The sequence below is a fragment of the Arachis hypogaea genome, chromosome 18 (assembly GCF_003086295.3).
Source record: "Arachis hypogaea cultivar Tifrunner chromosome 18, arahy.Tifrunner.gnm2.J5K5, whole genome shotgun sequence".
Lineage (NCBI taxonomy): Eukaryota > Viridiplantae > Streptophyta > Magnoliopsida > Fabales > Fabaceae > Arachis > Arachis hypogaea.
In genome coordinates this window covers 50320494-50332920 of record NC_092053.1, presented here as the reverse complement: position 1 = coordinate 50332920, position 12427 = coordinate 50320494, and the positions used below count along the sequence as shown (strand labels likewise).

Below are 12427 nucleotides of genomic sequence, written 5' to 3'. Positions count from 1 at the left end.
TTTTAGGAGTACCAAACCATATATTATCGTCTAACAAAATTTGTAACTTCTGCCTACACTTTAGAATTTCTCATCTTATAACGTAGTGTACAGTCACAATGATCATAACTTTTCAACAAGCCATACCCTGCCTCATCTTGGATTCAAAATTTGTTGAGCAATTCTATAGAAAAATATGATTTTGCTCCAAAAACAAGATTAAACCAAATATTGTACAAATGAATAGAATTCCCGAAAGCCTCTACACCCGATTCACAGAGCTGCATATCCTCCACTGAGAAAGAAAACTCATGGCTGAGACGTGAAACAGTAGGGAAGCATTGAATGAAACAATCTCCACGTACTCTTGCCTCTGTCTCCAAAACCAGCTCAAAAGTCAATATGTAACAGCAATAAACATAGCATCCAGTGTGGTACGACAACCATCACCACCTTAATTAGTAATACAGTCTATACACACCAAGCCTCGCTGGCATTATCAACATGCTGTAACATTTTGCAGATTAAAATAAATTAGAAGACTTCTTGTACTCAAATGAGTCAAATCACTGAAGACTAAAGGGCTGAGGCTGCATTTAGACACTGTCCAGGACAAAATACAAAAACATTAGAAGACACATGTTTTTGTCCCAAGACATTTTATTCATCTCTGCTGTCTCAATAGTCTGAATTGTATCTTGAGACAGTTACCAAATGGAGCTTTATAGAACTGAAAATATGAATGGAACTATATAGCAATCCATACCATTTCTGATCAGGACCCTTCAAATTGTACTATTTATCTTGGCTAAACGACCGGAGACGTTCAATCAGATCCTTCCTCAGTGACTCAGGAATCTTAGATAAGAAAGCTCCCTTCGCATCTCTTATTAATGACCTCCTGTATCGCACATGCAGTGCATATCACGTCAGCATTGAAATTTATAACAATTAAAATTCCAATCACAATCACTGTATTCAAGTGCATACTTGTCAATTATAACAGTAAAAAGAAACAATTACTAATATCGAAATCATGATGACAATGATGATGATAAGAATAATTCTAACAATAGAACTCAGATTTCAACAAACAGGTTATTTCTTCTCTCCAACGTTGAGAATTGAAACTGTATCCAATTGCTTCGTTGGCTTGTGGCCTATTTGTAAAAGCTGGGTTGTCAAGGCATATCATGAACAAGCAAACCTACATATCAACAAATGACATGCATACCAGAACTGTGCGTGCAAAGCGCAAACAGTCTGCAGTCCTCCTCACTTACTATGCATTTTAAGGCCACTTCTCTGGCATCTATAGTGGTAGTTTGAAATCAATCTCTCATAATAGTTATCATGGAAATGGAATATAAAATTATTCAATGAAGAGTGCTAAAGCCATGTCTACGCAACTGTGCATAACAACCGCAGTCAGGGAATAAGTAATGCAGAATATGGTCAAACATACCTTATCTCGTCTGCACCTGTTATATGACCAGCTTCTTGTGCTCGTAACCTCTTTCTAGATCGCATGAAGTTAAAAACGTTTTCTGTCCAGCCACATGACCTCAAAGCAGACTTGGCTTCTTTTGCAAGACTGGATGATGTTTCGACAGTAATAGTATCAGAATGAAATAGACAATGAATGGTTTAGAAAAGGAAACAGCCTCTTAACAAGACAAATGAAATATTTGATTTATAATATAAAGGTCTCCAACTGGTCAAAGGATATACAATAATGAATGTTAACAAATTTGCAAATAATTGCAAAAGATAACAAAAATGGTAAGCTTGAACATTGAGTACAAAATGAATCAACAAGAGAAGGATATTGTAAAAAAAATTAATGATAAAAACAACACCATTTCAACACATGATAATGGGGAAGGTAGAGGTAGGGGAAGGGAGAAAAGGGAGACATAAACTTATGGAAGGAAGATAGCTAGACCATTCTAACAATGTTAATTCACCATGTTTCCATCAACTGGTAATGGCTTGACAAAAGACAGATCAGATTTAGTACTCCCCCTCCGTATTGCCTAAACATTAAAAGAACTACAAATATTAAAGCCTCACTGGAAAGATTTTTACTGGAACAATGTCAAACCCTGACTAACCTCAATAGTCTAAGCCTAGCTACCAAACTTTAAATCTTTACCATGAAAATCGATTTCAAAGAGTATAAGACAGATATTTCATGTACATCAGCATGTGAGCAAACACAGCATGACTAGGCCTCATTCAAAAAACAAATCATTAATTTTAATATTATTGTAGAATTATTAAAAATAAATAAATAAGATCAAGTTATGCTATATCATACATGTCTTTCAACTCTTCAACTTCTGTTCGAGACTGACCATCATGTGCAAGCAAAATGCTTGAAGTATCCTGTACTTTCCTCTTCCCCAATATTTTAGGTTCACCGTGGCCATTGCTTTCTTGCTTAAAGTTTTCTGGCCCCTTACCTGTTGTTACCGTGCTTCTATTATTGTCTACCGTTGGATCTGATTTGGCAAAATGCATATCAACTGAATGAATATCAGTGGAACCATTTGTTAATGCTGAATCCTTTCTTTTAAATCTATCACCTACGTCAACTTTATTTTTCACAGAGCCATTCCTGGCTGGCAGTGACGGAGGATCTTTCTTACCATTCTCCAAAGAAACTGTGTCCTTCACATGCCCATTAATTACCACAAGCTGATTCTTAGAAATGTCCACTTTCCCATTGACAGTTGCAGGAGCAGGACTTCTCTTGGAAGCAGAATTTCCATTAATGTCAAACTTCACTCTTGAGCTAGAAGGCCCTTTACTAATTTTAGATACCCTTGGCATATCCTTCCAAGTAGATTGCTCAGAATTTGATTTTGAATGCACTGCTTTCAATGGTGCCTCAACCTTCGCACTTTCAGATGCCTGACTCCCATTGGAGTGATGAGGCTTTACGCCGTTGGAAACAAGAGAATCATTAACTAACGCTGGCCTTTGAGTAGTTCGAGAGAAAAAAAGAATATAAACCTTCTCTGACAAAACTTCTTGCAAACTTGCAACTGTTACACAAGAATCATCACAACAATACCATCGACCCATTGCATCCTGTGAGCATATTAAAAAAATCAGAGGCTGGCCACAATTGAATGTTATCTGAGAATTACTGAAGTGGCTGCATAATTTGCACACAGATTATCAGCAATCTACAAACCTTTATGTAGGCATAATAGTGACCAGACTCCGGGGAGTAGCCTGAATGCACAATAGTACCAAAAAGCTTATATTCTGGTAGTGGATCCTGCATCAATATAACTATTAGGAAGGGAAGAACCTATATATAAAGCTAGAACAAAAAAGAACAGAGAATTTAAATAAATAAAAGAGTACAATATTGGCGATATAGCAACAGTCATCACCCTATGTTAGGAAAAGTACGGAAGCTTTCTTTTTACTGCAAATGGTTCTCAGATATGTAATATTACAGCATAGTTTATGTTAAATTAGTTTAGAACTCATAGCCTAGCCACATTTTATAATCAAGCCTCAGCACAATCTGCACAAGCAATGTATGAGTTTGGAATAAGATTTTCACATTTCAAACCTCTATTCTTAAAACCTTCCATGCTTTCCATGAATTACAAACTGCTGAATATTTTGAACTAAGGTATTGTTTGAGATTTTATTGATGATGGAAGGGACTACTAGCTAACAATGGAATAGAAATGAAAGGCAAAGCGTCAACCTCATGTTTGAAGGGGTTAATGAGAGGAAGTGAATAAATTATACCCCACAATTTTGAGGGACAAAAAATGGGGAGTTTGATTGGCAAGTAGCAAGGGCGAGAAGCAGCAAACTTCCCTCCATTACTCTTCAATCAAACACATTCTAAAGCTTTTTCTTTCTTGGTAAATGGACACGAAAGGAATAGTAGTAACATGCTCTATAGAGGAGTATGTGTATCACGCTGTAAAGCATGTCTAAGATCACTCCACAGTTCAATCCATTCCATGTACTCACAAATTTCTCACATCATGTTTAGCCATTAGGTTGGCTAGAGTGTTTGCTGTTCATCGTACCAACTTGATTTCAATGTCCCAATTCCTTTGCAGCACTTTATGAATATTGTTTATTAAATCCCTGTTATTTGCGTTGATAAATGCCCCACCTATGCCAAGTGAAATGTGTCTGGGCTACCAGTTTCACATATCACTATTTTGAAGCCACATTCCCAGGCAAGAATAAGGCCTCTCCATAAAGCGAAGAATTCATAGCGCAATATGTTTGAAAAGTGAAGAGATCCAGAACATCCCTTCACCCAAGTTTCACATGCATATCTCAGAAGTTGGAGAGCTTTTCTTTATCATAAACACTTGCATCACAATTTATTTTAACTGAATTAAGAGGTGGAGGCTCCTAGTTGTAGATCAAGCTAGAGGTCAATATCCTTTTTTCTTCTAAAAACATTTTCATTCCATTGCAGATTTTCGAGCTAGATAGACCATCTTCTTTAGAGACCAAGTCTCCAACGGTTTGAAAATATCATTATTTTTATCATGCCATACCCAGCATAATCCATAGAAAAAAGGGAGAATCCTTTACTAAGTCGATGAGACCCACACAGGTAAATACTTTCAAGTTTGAAATGATGGTCTATTATCACCAAACAAATAGAAAACAGGTAAATAAGCAACACATGTATCAAGCCACAAGAAAGCATAATAGCAGATTAATGGTATGAGAACTCCGCTGACAATAATAAACTAACAAACTAAGATACACTAATTCCAAAAACTCTGGCCCATCTTACGTATACACTCTTCTTTCAAATCAACACACCTTCACAACAATCCAAATCATAGTCTCCTCAAGAGGAGTATGCTTCCATATATCTAAAACTAATTACATTGATGGAATTATAAAGCATACAATACAAGACCAATAGCATCAAGAGTAGACACAAAATGTCCAAGAAATCTTTGCACTTCATATATTCTATTGAGTTTTTTCAAATTGGCATTGCACTGCAATTACTGCTATTGCATAAAACTGAAGATGCAATGCAACAGATACACATTCGAAATAGCAATGCTGTGGCCAAATTCCAGTTGCAAGAGCTCAGTAAAACAATCCAACCTATCAAGAAATTCAGACTAATCTCTTTCAATTATAAATTTTGAAAGTTGAAACCACATTTCACCCAAAGTATTTCCATTTCATCAAAACCTACATCAACCAGTATCCTTACCCTGTATGTGAATTTTGAAAAAATAACAGTAAATCAATCATGTGTTCTTAGCGTATGGTTAATGTCATGAGACATGAGACAGAGACATCTTTGACAAAAACACATTTGGATAACGGGATTGAGAGAAATGGTTAAAATTTTCAGCATCTCAAGATATTTGTTTATGATAATTTTCGTACTTCCAAAATAAAGGGCCATAAAAGACATGTCTTGGATGATTTTTTAAGCCAATTTCTATACCTCCAAAAAGAAGGAAAGCGAGGGACGCGTCTTTGCCATTTCATTGTCTCCATCTTTTATGTCTCAAGATAGGAACCAAACGCTACTTTAGTGAAACCACATCTAGCATAAACAAACAAAGGGAACAATTAGAAGGCTTAGACCAAACTTTTCCACCCTCAAATCTTTCAGCCATTTTGGGAAGGTATAACAACAAAGTTTGGGAGATTACAGGATCATAAACACAGACTTAGAGGAAACTAGTCACAGATATCGTTGTAGTATGGCCTTAACTTAAATACAAAGTATCATGTCAATGCACCCAGCTACATCAATGTGGGAAATCTCATATCAATCTATTATGTGCTTACATGTATGATCTAACATTGATTACAACTCATAATATCTATCATAGCTCGTCCCTATCTTTTATTTCAGTTCTTCATCAATATCTAGAGAAAGCGTTTAGAAATTTGAGTAACGGTTAAAAGAATCAACATTCAGAATACACGATTTTGAATATTTGAATAAAGAAAGTCAAATTATGATCAAAATATGAACAATTAACTTATTCACAACTAAAAAATAATCAACAGTATCAATGTCAACCTTTCAGTAAGAATACATCTAAACCGCCTAGCAAGAACTACTACAATTCAAAACAAATATCATACACACCTGACTCGCTTTGCACATGAAGCTAGAAAGTAACAAAACCTCTTCAAATGCAACAGCCTTATCAATCTTGCCCCCCAATATGCCCTCAAATCTCTGCATCAATCCAAAATCGAGCAACACACCATTCAGAAAAGGGGAAAAAATCGCTCCCAAGTCCAAAGTAATCCAAGGACAAAAAAAGTAACAAAATTTATAATTTAAAAATAAATAATAAATAAAAGCAACCTAATTGACCAACCTTGAGCTGTATAACAAGAATATTAGGCGCTTGGAGTATACTCATCTGCTTCTTTGCCGGCACTAATTTCTTACAACTAAACAACAAAAGAGAATGCATGCCATGAACGAAACCACAATAGAAACTCAAAGTACACACCAATAAAAAACAGTCCACTTAAACTCTCATACCTATCACATTTGTACTTATTGTTCCCATCTAAAACCTCAGGCCGGAAGAACTTTTGCAATGAATCTCTAAGCGAGTTACTATGGAAAACATCAAGGCTAATATCCATTATCTCATCGACCTTATTCGACTCATATCCACAGCACAGGCACTTCACCTGGCTCTGCAGCGCACCACCGAAAATCTCCTTCACCACCGTTGAGCTCCCACCGCCGGCTCCGTTCTCAGCACCACCATCTCCGCCGCCCTTGCGGCGGAGCTTCTTGAGGCGGAGGCAGGTGTTGTGGCAGGCGTCGATTACGTACCGCAGGAACTCGTGCGCGTCCTCCTGTCGGCCGCACCGGAAGTGCTCAGCGAAGATCCGGAGGCAGCTCTGAATCTTCAACGGTGCGTCGTGCGTGAGATCCACGCGCAGGGACCTCGCAATCTGCTTCTCGAGAATACAGAACGGACAATTCGATGAATTCGAATTCGAGGAGGAAGAAGAAGAAGAATCACCTGAAATTGCAGAGAAAGAGAGAAAAATCGTCAGAATTAGGGTTTCAGAGATATAAAGAGAGGGGTAACAATAGAAATTAGGGTTTAGAGTGAGGGTACAGAGGGAAGAGTGTTGGAAGCGGAGGCAGAAATTAGCGAGAGGGGGAGTGTAGGTGAGGCACTGGAGAACGCTGTTGAGGTAGCAAGAATTGCCGAGGTTGCGAAGACCTAAGGGAGGACCGCTCTTGCGCTTTTGGCTCAGGAGGTTCGGCTGCCACGTCATCTGCAGGGCCATCAACAACTGCTTCTGCGGCGGCGACCGGCACTTCTCGCCGCCGGTGCATTGGACGGCGCCGCCGCCGATGAGGAACCAGAGGAAGAAGAAGAAGAGGAATAGTAATTGAGCCTTGAGCACCGCAATCGCATCGCGCGCGCTCGCTCTCTATCGGGAGGGTTCTTTTCAGACTCTTTTTTTCCCTCTCTCTCTCTCTCGTGATTTTTTTTTTTTCGTCCTTCTATCGCCTTCTTCTAACGATGAAGAAAAATACTTGTGTAAAGGAAAATGAAACAAATAAGTGAATAACTATGGATAAACAACCATAAACGTAGGATTTTTTTATAAATAAATAAACTTATTTTATTTGCCAGTATATAAGGGGGTACCTTTTTTAAAAATAAATTAAAAAATGAAAAATATTTATGTGTTGTTCAATATCATTCCTTAGTCACCCAAAAAATATCATTCCTTCTGCGGCATGTCAACATTAAGAGTGTGTTTTCTATTGTTGGATCTTTTTCTTTTATCTAGCCGGTGTTAGTAGGGTTGCACATGCGCCGGGTGAAGCCGGGTTTGATGTAACCCAGATTCGATCTGAAATATATAACGGATATATTTATTAGACCCGAATCCGACCCTAGATTCGATGAAACCAATACACTTTCGGGTCACAATTATACCGGGTAAAAACCGGGTCGTTAACATTACATTACGTTGATACCTTCTTGTAAACTAGCATGTAAAAATATCCAAATTTCCAAGACTCCAACCATTATTTAACATGGTAAAATTCACTTAGAAAAATATAACAAGAACCAACCCTTCTTTAAAATTAAAGCATAAGCACAATTAATACTAAAGCAAAACCACAATCAATACTAATATTGTCTAATAATACCAAATATTTAAATCAATACAAATAACACAATATTATGCATTAGTCTAAAGTCTTATGCATTCTAAACATAAAACATTAACTTATAGTCTTATAATGACTGATAACACAAAATATTAAGGTTTACAATACTTAAATTCCACATAAGAATAGTCATGATCAATCACTAATAACACAAAATATTAATTGTGTATGATGACCGGGCCACCGGGCCGACTTCGGGTGACCCGAGCTATGGCCCGGACCCGACCCGAAATAATGAATGGTCTATTTTTGAGACCCTTACCCGGCCCTAAACCCAATGAAATCACACCAAATTAGTCCCTAAAGTGTTCGGGACCGGGCCGGACCTTCGGACCGGGCCGGGTCTGTGCACCCCTACCAATTAGACTCAAATACAATAAAATTCTACTGCCTAAGAAAAAAAATATAAATTGTTTAGATTATAAATAGGTTTAATTATTTTAAAAGAAAACTTAAAACAAAAGCAATAACTATTTAATTATATTAGAGAAGAATATTCCTAGCGAAAAATAAAAATTTAATTAGTGTTTATTTAAATATAAAATAAATATAAATTATTAGTCATTTGATATTTATAAATAATAAGTTACATAAAACAAATGAAAAATATTTCACTGATCTTTTTTTAGCATTAGTGTAAAATAAAAATGAAAAAAAATATGTGGTATACGCGTAAAAATAAGGATTAAGTACTTTTTTCGTTCTTAAAGTTTGGGGTCAAAATCAAAATCGCTTCCGACCTTTTTTTTTTTATTAAAATCCTTCTCAACATCACAAAACATTATAAAATCATCCTTTTCACCTTAAAAAGACAAATTTATTCTTACAAAAAATAAATTTTAAAATTAAAAAATAATAATTACTATCTTTTTCTTGAAAAAAAAAAAGAAAACAGTTCCTAATTTTCAACATTATTATCCTTTCCCTCCTGCCACTTCATCTTCATTCCTTCATCTACATCATCATCTACCACCATTCAACCTCATCCATTCATCAGTGACCTAATAAACCTCACCCACCCACCATCATATGCACCCAGTCACCCACACATCTACCTTCATCACACTGTCACTCTCTCACCACCAGACGCAATCCACATCCTTCTCACAATCCACCAACACTACCAACAACGACAATAGAAGAAAAGATAGAAAGGAATAACAAGAATTTTCTTCCCTAACCACTACCATATCTCTTTTGCTAACAACAACAGCACAAACAATAATTAATTTATTCATGTCCGTTCCTTTCAATTAATGGTTTTAAAAAAGGGAAACAACAAATAGAACACAAATAGGGGGCTTAGGGATGATGGAGGGTGTGGTTAGGCGCGAGGAGGAGACGGGCTACTTTCGCGTGGTTGTTGATGTTGTCTTCTGCGGCGAGGAGACACCTTCAATTGCTTCGTTGGGAGGAACGGACGGCAAGGGGTCGGGGTTGAGAGCTTTGGTTGCGCGGGGTAATGACGGCGCTGAAAACTACGTTCGGGGGACCGTGGTCATCGTCGCCAGCGAAGAGGTCTAGAGAACGTGCGGCAGTTGGTCGACGGCGCTCGAGTCTTCTTTTGTGGTGGTTGTGGTCGTCGTCGTCGATGAGTTGACAGGCAGCGATTTGCTACAGATGGAAGCTCGTCGACACCGGTTGAGAAGCTGGCGGTACAGCTGCGTGGGTGTCTTTTAAAGGATAGATGAGAGAGATGAGAGGATGTTGATAAGGGAAGGTTAAGGCTAAAGATGATCTGGAATGGAGAATGGAGTTTAATTTTTTTTATTTTATAATTTTTAATTTTATAATTTATTTTTCGTGTTTTTAATTTTAAAATTTATTTTTTGTAAGGGTAAATTTATCTTTTTAAGGTGAAAAGGATGATTTTATAATGTTTTGTGTCGTTGAGGATGATTTTAATACAAAAAAAGTCGGGGATGATTTTGATTTTACCCCAAACCTTACAGACAAAAAAAGTACTTAACCCTAAAAATAATTTACGGAAATAGCTTGATTTTTGTGAATTACTAGTGTATGAACCATGCCTAGCACGGAAAAATTTATAAAAGCAAAAAACGTTTTTATTTGTTTTGATATTTTAAGAAAAAACAGACAAAATAATTATTATTTCAAAAAATTTATAAAAAATTATTATTAAAATCAAAGTTTAATTTCAAAACAGTGAGTAATCATCGTTTTACACTTTTTTAAAGTAAAGTAATTATACATTAATTTTAATACAGAATTTAAAATAAAATTAAAATATTTACGTTAGATAATTTAAAATAATTGAAAGTGCCACATATAGTTGGCCATATATAAAAATTGGTTTGGACAAGTACAATCCAACATGAGATAAAGTTTATCCCTGAGACTTATTAATTGTCATGGCAAACGATACTATTATGGAGAACTATCTTCGTTGAAATCTAATAGGACAGTTTCTTTTGTTGATACTATATTCATTCTTGGAATCAAAGTAATATGACCAACGTTGTTACTCGTTAAGACTTTACATTCTATGACATGATTTCCAAGCTTCCTAACTTGTAGCCTTGTACCATTACAAAGACTGTTGGATTGGTCAATATTGCTTAGTAGCATCACCAGAACACCAACCTTGAGTATTAATTTATGTGGAGGAAAACCAGAGCAATTTATTCTATTCAGTAATTCAGGACCATAGAAATCTAGTTGACTCTCCATATTCCTTTCATCCATACAAATTGAATCCGAACTAAGATATAATTTTTCTCCTCTAAGAATGATAGCCATCAAATGGTTGTTGCCCTCTTCAATGATGTCTAGCGTGGGAGCCAGTATAGTTCTTGTATTGAAAAAATCCTTTAAAGACATGTCTTCCAAAATATTTGGATAAGAAAAATGAACCAATTCATCAAATACCTGGTCTGAATAAGGAATAACAATATCTTCTGGAAGACATATCTCAAATTCACCATCTATATTGTTGCCTATTAGACCATCACCAACTTTCAATAACCACTCAATAAATTACTCTGTCTCAACTTGATCTGAAGTTGTCCCTACAAAGAGCCTCATGCTTTTTATTAGTTTGAGCACTTTATAAAATTTCTAAAGGTAAGATGAATTCATGGTTGAATGAATAATATCTTGTCTCGATCCTCGTAAAATGACAAGAAGGATTTGTCTAAAGTCTCCACCTAGTACAACCATTTTTTCTCCAAAAGACAAATTTTTGTTATATGTTGGAGAAAACCTCATGATATCACCCAAGCATTTATCAAGCGCTTCATAGCAGTACCTACTAACCATTGAAACCTCATCCAAAATTATAAGTTTCGCTTTCAACAGTAGCATTGCTTGAGGAGAACCAGGTTTCATGTTACATACAGAATTCTTAGTTATATTCAGCGATATTTTGAATCTTGAGTGTGCCATTCTTCCATTGGGAAGAAGTAATGATGAAATACCACATGAAGCAACATTTAACACAATATCACCCCTTGAGCGAATTTCAACAGACATAAGGTTCCAGAAAAATATTTTTTCAGTACTCCCATAACTATACACAAAGAAAAAACTTCCTTCATCACAATACACAGCTGTAACAATTTTATCGAATGCATGTTGATGAGCGGGTAATTTATACGCTTTTTGGCATTGTTTTTACATAGTTTTCAGTATAATTTAGTTAGTTTTTAGTATATTTTTATTAGTTTTTAAATAAAAATCATATTTCTGGACTTTACTATGAGTTTGTGTGTTTTTCTGTGATTTTAGGTATTTTCTGGCTGAAATTGAGGGACTTGGGTAAAAATCAGATTCAGAGGTTGAAGAAGGACTGCAGATGCTGTTGGATTCTGACCTCCCTAAACTCAAAGTGGATTTTCTGGAGTTACAGAACTCCAAATGGTGTGCTCTCAATTGCGTTGGAAAGTAGACATCCAGGGCTTTCCAGCAATATATAATAGTCCATACTTTATCCGAGTTTAGATGATGCAAACTGGCGTTCAACGCCAATTCCATGCTGCATTCTGGAGTTAAATGCCAGAAACAGGTTGCAAAGTGGAGTTAAACGCCAGAAACAGGTTACAAACTGGCGTTCAACTCCAAGAGAAGCCTCTACACGTGTAAAGCTCAATGCTCAGCCCAAACACACACCAAGTGGGCCCCGGAAGTGAATTTCTGCATCATTTACTCATTTCTGTAAATCCTAGTAACTAGTTTAGTATAAATAGGACTTTTATTATTGTATTCGAAGTCTTGGTT

The 12427-nt window shown here is 36.3% G+C and overlaps 2 protein-coding genes across 4 annotated transcripts; both read right to left on the bottom strand.

The window, feature by feature from the left end:
• On the bottom strand, positions 1–7769 carry LOC112772707 (ubiquitin carboxyl-terminal hydrolase 25). 3 transcript variants are annotated; one of them, XM_072226165.1, is made up of 10 exons: positions 7116–7769; positions 6521–7016; positions 6351–6426; positions 6113–6205; positions 3182–3268; positions 2631–3075; positions 2300–2483; positions 1445–1573; positions 746–880; positions 1–486 (listed from the first exon to the last, which is right to left on the bottom strand). In XM_072226165.1, exons 1-9 carry the CDS (start codon positions 7288–7290, stop codon positions 775–777), a joined length of 1791 nt encoding a protein of 596 aa, XP_072082266.1. In that variant the 5' UTR covers positions 7291–7769; the 3' UTR covers positions 1–486; positions 746–774. The 3 variants fall into 3 exon arrangements, with proteins under 3 accessions (XP_072082266.1, XP_072082265.1, XP_025673472.3); XM_072226164.1 differs by having other exon boundaries at positions 1–582; positions 2300–3075; positions 7116–7750; XM_025817687.3 differs by having other exon boundaries at positions 2300–3075; positions 7116–7750.
• Positions 7770–10579: 2810 nt separating this feature from the next.
• Positions 10580–11539, bottom strand: LOC140181372 (uncharacterized). Its single transcript, XM_072224920.1, has 2 exons — positions 11428–11539; positions 10580–11148 (listed from the first exon to the last, which is right to left on the bottom strand). The coding sequence occupies exons 1-2, from the start codon at positions 11537–11539 to the stop codon at positions 10580–10582; spliced, it is 681 nt and encodes a 226-aa protein (XP_072081021.1).
• Positions 11540–12427: the final 888 nt, after the last annotated feature.

Excerpts from the sequence above, each read along its gene's own strand:
- LOC112772707 (XM_072226164.1), bottom strand. The coding sequence starts at position 7,290 with ATGGCCCTGCAGATGACGTGGCAGCCGAACCTCCTGAGCCAAAAGCGC. Across the intron at positions 3,076-3,181 it reads ACTATTATGCCTACATAAAG|GATGCAATGGGTCGATGGTA; the intron begins GTTTGTAGATTG and ends ATATGCTCACAG. Across the intron at positions 1,574-2,299 it reads GTTGAAGAGTTGAAAGACAT|TCTTGCAAAAGAAGCCAAGT; the intron begins GTATGATATAGC and ends AACATCATCCAG.
- LOC140181372 (XM_072224920.1), bottom strand. The coding sequence starts at position 11,539 with ATGAAACCTGGTTCTCCTCAAGCAATGCTACTGTTGAAAGCGAAACTT. Across the intron at positions 11,149-11,427 it reads AGCGCTTGATAAATGCTTGG|GCAACAATATAGATGGTGAA; the intron begins GTGATATCATGA and ends ATGGTCTAATAG.